At 35.4% G+C, this 8,930-nt stretch overlaps 1 protein-coding gene across 1 annotated transcript; it reads right to left on the bottom strand.

The window, feature by feature from the left end:
* Nucleotides 1–7,647: 7,647 nt before the first annotated feature.
* Nucleotides 7,648–8,592, bottom strand: LOC105309444 (olfactory receptor 502-like). Its single transcript, XM_011385615.1, has one exon. It carries the CDS (start codon nucleotides 8,590–8,592, stop codon nucleotides 7,648–7,650), a length of 945 nt encoding a protein of 314 aa, XP_011383917.1.
* Between the last annotated feature and the right edge of the window lie 338 nt (nucleotides 8,593–8,930).

The following is an 8,930-nucleotide window of genomic DNA, read 5'->3' as shown; positions in this document are numbered from 1 at the left end:
ACAACTCATAAAGATTGTATGAGATAGCTCTGTCTAACCCCAACATACGTCAGCAACATTTTAGGTATTACTTAGGTGCTAATTACCTGGCTTAACTCTTCTTGTGTTCTTGGCACATAACTACAATGTAAACAGAAAACAGCAACTCTTCAACTAATAATATATTTGTTTTCTGTCTTCTTATGTCTTGAATTTTTGTGCATCCTACAGAAAAATTTCCGCCTAGTGTTTCTCTCTTTTCTCTAGCATACTCTTTCCTTTTCCACCACAGATTCCTTACTGCTTTCCTGTCCCTTCACCTTTAACAGTGACCGTGTTAAGATTAAAATTCTATGCAGTGTCTTCATATCACTTTTCTGCCCTCACTCCTGCAAGATTGGTTTAATGAATAATCAGATTAGCAATATGATTTACCAAGTTGACCTGAGGAATGTGGGTTGATCTATGTAGTTCTATGTAGTTATGTAGCAAACCACATAACAAGTGTAACTGCTAGAAAATGTCCTGAAGGTTTAAAAAAAAACATGGTGGATTATTAATTATGACCAGAATATGCCATTCTAAAATGAGACATTAACTTCTCATGTTACACATCTTGAAAAGAACATCAAAAGAAGTTCTCAAGAACTTAAAAATTATTGATATATATTAAGAACTAATGATATTGTATATCTCAGGCTTCAGTTGTTACTATGGCTAGGAAACCAGTAGAAATTACAACATATTAAATTCATTTATGGGGTCTAGTCATTGTGACAATTACCACCTTTGGAGCCACTTCAGGGTGGTGCACTGAGAAAAGAATAATTGCACTGAAAAAGTCAGTTCTTTTGGAAAATTTCATTGATCTTCCTAAAATTTTAAAAATATTTGTTTCAAATTAAATTATTTGATCATTCAATCAGTAGTTTATTAAATACTTCTGAGTACCATAGTACCATTAGATTTCAAAAAGTATTTGAAATATGTAGCATTGCAAAATCCAGTGGGTCAGAACAAAGCAATTTTATTCATATTTTCCTGCTTATGTGAAGGTCCTCACTGGAAAAGAGTTAAGAGTTCTCTTGTGACTATAATCCAAGAAGATATTTATGCCCACTCTATGTCATTTATACAGATTCTCATACTACAATCATTTTCATTACTCTGACTCCTGAACTTGACTTCAGTCAGGTGCATTTGCTTTCCCATAAGAGTTGCTTTAAATTTACCCAGGTTCCTTGATTAAAGTCTAGGTGACATCAGTGCATAAGGATCTTTTTAGAATCATATTAGTCTTAATCTCGAGAACCCCTGCACCATTGAAAGAAAGTTCCTGCAGGCATCAGGCAGATGAGCAATCATACCATGGTGAGCACATTCCTTCTGTGGGGTTTTTCCTGTTTCTCAGAACTGCAGTCTCCTTTTTGTAATGATTTTCTTCTGCCATGTGACCATGCTAGTTGCAAATATGTCCATAATGGTGGACAACTAGCTCAATCACAACCTTTATACCCCATGTACATTTTCCTATCTAGCTTGTCCTTTTCAGAAACTTGTACCACTGAATATTAGCGGACTTGCTATCAGATAGCAAGACCATTTTTCTTCCTGAGTGAGCCATACAGCTGTTTTTCTTCTTTGGCTTGGCAGGTGATAACTGCTTCATCATGGCTGCCATGTCCTATGACCAGTACACTGCCATTCACAACCCGCTGCACTAAACCATGCTCATGGCTCACAGAATCTCCTTTTAGCTCAGGAGGACCATTTGGACAGCTGGGTTCCTGATTTCTCTGTGCATCATCCTCATTGTATTCAAATTGTTTTCTGTGGTTTCAACAGCATCTATTACTTCTTCTGTGACATCTCCCCTGTGGTCTGCCTTGCTTGTGATCATTCTTTCCATCATTTAATGGGTTTTTTTTTTGTGTGCTCTCTGCCTTTCTGTTGGTGGGCAACTTTATCTTCAGTATGATTTCCTCTGTCTTCTCAATTTCTTATTTCGTCCATGGTTATAAGGATACCCTCTGCAAAGAGGTGGGGTATAAGCCCTCCTCAGCTTGCTCTACTCATCTCTGTATAGTGGTGCATACACTATCGATTTGCTGGCTCTAGTTTTTTGAGGCCCAACAACAGTGACTCATCCCTTAAAGATATGCTGATGGCTATACCATATACAGTGCTGACACCTCTGCTTAAGCTCATAGCTTACAGTCTAAGAAACAAAGAAATGCAGATACTCCTAAGGATGGTACTAGACAATGCAGGATTATCTTCCAGGTGGTAAATAAAGGTAACCTTGAACATTTAAAAAATTATAGGTTGTTGATAATATAAAAATGGATAAAGTAGAGAACTTTCAATAAAAATCATCACTTTGGGTACAAAGCAATTAAAGTATTAACTAATCACCTGATATATCCTGATATCACCATCACCATTTTTTCTAGTACAAAAAGGTAACCATTTTAAAATATTTTTAAACATATGTGTTGTGTATATGCATGTATGTGTATATACAAATATGCATGCAGCAAACAAACTGAAACATGTTTTGGAATAGTATTTTCATGATAGTAGTGGCACAATTCTTTCTGTTTATGGATTTTAATTTTAGTGTCTGTTCTAAAAACTACTTAGCCCTAAATCTTGACTATTTTCTCTTATTTTTTCCTATAGATTCATAGTTTATCATTCTACCTTTTACATTTAAATCCATGATGAATTTTAAGTAAATTCTCATATAAGATGTGAAGTTTAGATCAGTGGCCAGGATTCAAAGCCAGCAGAGTCACTGGTTCATGCCAGAGCAAAAGTTTCATTCAGCTATTCATTCATTTATTTATTAATTGTTTCTTTTATTCATTTCAACTAAGTGTTTATACTTACTATGTTCCAGGAACTGTGTGAAAATAAATGCATGGAGAAAAAGGAAACACATCTTAGTTATCTATATGAAGCTTCCTTCATTGTGGGGTAAATACTGAATCTTTAACTGCAAGTCCAGAGTATTTTGGAGAAAATATGCAGGGTTCTACAGGGGGATAACAGTTGTACTTAATTTTGTCTGCAGCCTCAATAAGACTTTCCAGGGGCTAAAAAACAGCATTTAGATTGGTACCTATAGCATAAGTAGGCATTACCCAGGTAAGGAGAAATATGCATTTCAGGAAGAGCTACTGCATTTTAGAATATCCTGATGTGGTAAAGTATATGGATATATTTAAGGATTTAAAAGAAGACCAAATGCTTTATTCTTAGAGTTTGTATGTTTAGAGATCGAAAAAAAAAATGGTGAGAGGCCAAAAAAAACAGGGCCCATGTTCAAGACTTTGTAAGCTATGTTAAGAATTCTTTCTTTATTCTAAGATAGTTGGAGGGATATTAACGAAGGAACTAATCTATAGATTTATGGTTTTGGTCGATGTATGGATAATGATGGGAACAGTACAAAGGAGAAGAAAAATGGATTAGGTTTGTATTAGGATTCTCCAGTGAAACAGAATGAATAGGAGAGAGAGAATGAGAAAGTGAGAGAGAGGGAGAGAGGGAGAGAGGGAGGGAGAGGATTGATTGATTGATTTTAGGGAACTGGCTTAGACAGTTGTGGGAGCTAGCAATTCCAAAATCCTAAGGCAGTTCAGCAGAATAAAAATTTCCGTAAGAGTTGATGTTGCAGTGTTGGCTTCTAAGGTAGCCAGGAGATAGAATCTTTTGCAGGAGACCTCGGTGTTTTTCCTTAAGGGTTTTAAATGATTTAATGAGGGCCACTCACATTGTGGAGGGTATTCCACTTCACTCAAAGCCTATTGATTTAAGTGTTAATCACAACTGAAAAATACTCACACAGCAAAATCTACACTTGTGTTAGATCAAACAGCCAGTCACCATAGTCTAGCTAGCCAACTTCACACATAAAATTTACTATCAGATGAGTACTACTGCAAAGTAAATGTATGAGGTAGTAGCTTGAAATAGAATGGCTGACAATTAAAATGAAGGTAAGTGGAGAATAAACATTGGATGCAGAATGTACAAAACTTTGTCATTTAATGTGGACATGTGGAAGTGATGAAAGAAATTACTGTCAGGATTCTGAATCGATAAATTGAGTAATGGTGCCTTTTATTTGGATTGAAACATTGGAGGAAAGGAAGTTGGGAGTTGAAAGAGGTAATTAGTTTAGTTTTAGGCAATTTGTGTTGGAAATTCAATGGACAAAATAATATTTTAATCTAAATACTAAATAGAAAATGAGAGACATAAATGTGGTAGTTGTCAATGTTCAACTTCAAAGGGAAACATGATCTTGTTCCCTCAAGCTTGCTCAACAGGATACAAACCTGACCATGAACCAGTCACTCCAAGAGCTTGTTTGCTCAGTCTCTGAGGATATCAGAAACCCTCAAGAAGTCACTGTTTGACCTGACAGAAGAATTCACAGTTTAGTCAGAGGCATCTCATCTTGTTCTTTAAAATGGTCTCCTATAGTTAAACTTGAGCCAGAGATCAGGAGCACAGCTCAGAATTTATGGGTCCACAAATCCCAACCCTAGCAAATATCCTTCCTGCAAGAAGAATGTCTTCAGTAATTTTACTGTGTGGTTCTTATGGGTCATTTCTGTTCAGAATATATTGTCATAACTATAATTATAATGCTCATTTTCGGATAAGCTGCTGCTGTTGAAAGAAGCTGCAGTATTAAAGTATGGAGGTACAATAACTTTATGATAGAGAAAAACTTTTGAAAAAATTAAAAATTTTAAGTAACAACAGTGACTCATACCTTAAAGATATGCTGATGGCTATACCATATACAGTGCTGACACCTCTGCTTAAGCTCATAGCTTACAGTCTAAGAAACAAAGAAATGCAGATACTCCTAAGGATGGTACTAGAAAATGCAGGATTATCTTCCAGGTGGTAAATAAAGGTAACCTTGAACATTTAAAAAATTATAGGTTGTTGATAATATAAAAATGGATAAAGTAGAGAACTTTCAATAAAAATCATCACTTTGGGTACAAAGCAATTAAAATATTAACTAATCACCTGATATATCCTGATATCACCATCATCATTTTTTCTAGTACAAAAAGGTAACCATTTTAAAATATTTTTAAACATATGTGTTGTGTATATGCATGTATGTGTATATACAAATATGCGTGCAGCAAACAAATTGAAACATGTTTTGGAATAGTATTTTCATGATAGTAGTGGCACAATTCTTTCTGTTTATGGATTTTAATTTTAGTGTCTGTTCTAAAAACTACTTAGCCCTAAATCTTGAGTATTTTCTCTTATTTTTTCCTATAGATTCATAGTTTATCATTTTACCTTTTACATTTAAATCCATGATGAATTTTAAGTAAATTCTCATGTAAGATGTGAGGTTTAGGTCAGTGGCCAGGATTCAAAGCCAGCAGAGTCACTGGTTCATGCCAGAGCAAAAGTTTCATTCAGCTATTCATTCATTTATTTATTAATTGTTTCTTTTATTCATTTCAACTAAGTATTTATACTTACTATGTTCCAGGAACTGTGTGAAAATAAATGCATGGAGAAAAAGGAAACACATCGTAGTTATCTATATGAAGCTTCCTTCATTGTGGGGTAAATACTGAATCTTTAACTGCAAGTCCAGAGTATTTTGGAGAAAATATGCAGGGTTCTACAGGGGGATAACAGTTGTACTTAATTTTGTCTGCAGCCTCAATAAGACTTTCCAGGGGCTAAAAAACAGCATTTAGATTGGTACCTATAGCATAAGTAGGCATTACCCAGGTAAGGAGAAATATGCATTTCAGGAAGAGCTACTGCATTTTAGAATATCCTGATGTGGTAAAGTATATGGATATATTTAAGGATTTAAAAGAAGACCAAATGCTTTATTCTTAGAGTTTGTATGTTTAGAGATCGAAAAAAAAAATGGTGAGAGGCCAAAAAAAACAGGGCCCATGTTCAAGACTTTGTAAGCTATGTTAAGAATTCTTTCTTTATTCTAAGATAGTTGGAGGGATATTAACGAAGGAACTAATCTATAGATTTATGGTTTTGGTCGATGTATGGATAATGATGGGAACAGTACAAAGGAGAAGAAAAATGGATTAGGTTTGTATTAGGATTCTCCAGTGAAACAGAATGAATAGGAGAGAGAGAATGAGAAAGTGAGAGAGAGGGAGAGAGGGAGAGAGGGAGGGAGAGGATTGATTGATTGATTTTAGGGAACTGGCTTAGACAGTTGTGGGAGCTAGCAATTCCAAAATCCTAAGGCAGTTCAGCAGAATAAAAATTTCCGTAAGAGTTGATGTTGCAGTGTTGGCTTCTAAGGTAGCCAGGAGATAGAATCTTTTGCAGGAGACCTCGGTGTTTTTCCTTAAGGGTTTTAAATGATTTAATGAGGGCCACTCACATTGTGGAGGGTATTCCACTTCACTCAAAGCCTATTGATTTAAGTGTTAATCACAACTGAAAAATACTCACACAGCAAAATCTACACTTGTGTTAGATCAAACAGCCAGTCACCATAGTCTAGCTAGCCAACTTCACACATAAAATTTACTATCAGATGAGTACTACTGCAAAGTAAATGTATGAGGTAGTAGCTTGAAATAGAATGGCTGACAATTAAAATGAAGGTAAGTGGAGAATAAACATTGGATGCAGAATGTACAAAACTTTGTCATTTAATGTGGACATGTGGAAGTGATGAAAGAAATTACTGTCAGGATTCTGAATCAATAAATTGAGTAATGGTGCCTTTTATTTGGATTGAAATATTGGAGGAAAGGAAGTTGGGAGTTGAAAGAGGTAATTAGTTTAGTTTTAAGCAATTTGTGTTGGAAATTCAATGGACAAAATAATATTTTAATCTAAATACTAAATAGAAAATAGAGAAAGAGACATAAATGTGGTAGTTGTCAATGTTCAACTTCAAAGGGAAACATGATCTTGTTCCCTCAAGCTTGCTCAACAGGATACAAACCTGACCATGAACCAGTCACTCCAAGAGCTTGTTTGCTCAGTCTCTGAGGATATCAGAAACCCTAAGAGAAGTCACTGTTTGACCTGACAGAAGAATTCACAGATTAGTCAGAGGCATCTCATCTTGCTCTTTAAAATGGTCTCCTATAGTTAAACTTGAGCCAGAGATCAGGAGCACAGCTCAGAATTTATGGGTCCACAAATCCCAACCCTAGCAAATATCCTTCCTGCAAGAAGAATGTCTTCAGTAATTTTACTGTGTGGTTCTTATGGGTCATTTCTGTTCAGAATATATTGTCGTAACTATAATTATAATGCTCATTTTCGGATAAGCTGCTGCTGTTGAAAGAAGCTGCAGTATTAAAGTATGGAGGTACAATAACTTTATGATAGAGAAAAACTTTTGAAAAAATTAAAAATTTTAACTGAATGATCAGCAGATTAAGTATTTTTTTATGTTAAGTAATTTGTGTTTCTAATTATAAATTTAGGTTAGTTTTATTAGAGTTAACTATGTGCCTCTGATTTGCTATTTGATATCAGAAAATCCACCCCCTACCGCTGCTTAAAAACTCCACCCTGGCTAATTATTGATATATTTTGACCACAGTCAACTTTATCTTATTATTATATTTATGGTATAGTATCATATCAATTTCTACAAAATAATAGGTTTCACTAAGAAAATATTTTTTTGACAAGCACTTGCTTCAGAGCTCCCTTAATCTCATTGTTCCTGAGGCTGTAGATGATGGGGTTCAGCATGGGAATCACCACCATGTAGAACACAGACACCACCTTGTTCTGGTCAGTTGAGTAGCTAGACTTCGGCATCACATAAATGAGTGTGATGGTCCCATATAACAGAATGACTACTGTGAGGTGGGCAGTGCAGGTGGAGAAGGCCTTGTGACGCCCCTCATTGGAGCGCATCTTCAGAATGGTGATGAGGATGTAGATATAAGAGGTGGCTATGACAAACACTGTGACCACAATGATGAAGCCAGCAACAATTGAGGAGACAACTATGGGGATGCGGCTATCAGAACAAGACAGTTCAACTAAAGGAGCAAAATCACAGAAAAAGTGATTGACTTGATTTGGTCCACAGAAGATTAAAAAATAGAAAGAAATAGTAAAAGAGGAAGCATTAATAAAACCACCTACATAAGCCACTATGAGGAACTGAACACACACTTGTGTAGACATTTTGGCTGAATAAAGCAGTGGGTTGCAGATTGCCACAAAGCGATCGTATGCCATGATAGCCAGCAGGAAGCAGTCAACTGCACCAAAGAAAGTAGCTGAACCCAGCTGCATGCCACATCCATAATAGGAGACTGTATTTCTCTCCACCAGGAAATTTATAAGCATATTGGGTGTGACAGAAGTTGAAAGGCATATGTCCACAAAAGCCAAGTGGCTCAGAAAGAAATACATAGGATGATGGAGCTGAGAAGAGATTCGGATAAGAATGATTGTGCTGAGATTGCCAGATATAGTCACCAGATAGATACATAGGATGATCATAAAGAGTATGACTTGAAGGATTAGGTTGTCAGTTAAGCCAAGTAAAGTGAAATCTTTTACTGCTGTGTGGTTCCCATCCCTCAGGGAATCCATGAGGTAGCTGCTACCAGAGAACCTGTGGTGAAATATTACATTAAGAAAGTTGTAAATTCAATGGTTTAATTTTTCTTGATACACACAGAGGTTATTATAAACAAAATAATTATTCAAGCTAAGTATAAATTTTTTTTTCACTTTAAGTCCAGAGTTTATATTTATGGATAATGAGTCTTGTATATTTTTAAAATTATTTTTAGCAGAAGCACTAGAGGACAAGCTTTGAATAATGTAGATCTTTTTCTCTTTATATTATCAATTTAAAATGTACCTAAAGTGGCTTTAAATCTAAACATTAAAAACATATTTATGAAAATACCAAATTGAAATGGTCA

The sequence above is a fragment of the Pteropus vampyrus genome, unplaced genomic scaffold (assembly GCF_000151845.1).
Source record: "Pteropus vampyrus isolate Shadow unplaced genomic scaffold, Pvam_2.0 Scaffold740, whole genome shotgun sequence".
Lineage (NCBI taxonomy): Eukaryota > Metazoa > Chordata > Mammalia > Chiroptera > Pteropodidae > Pteropus > Pteropus vampyrus.
Note: the sequence above shows the minus strand (reverse complement) of the source record. Positions and strands in the feature narration are given on the sequence as shown.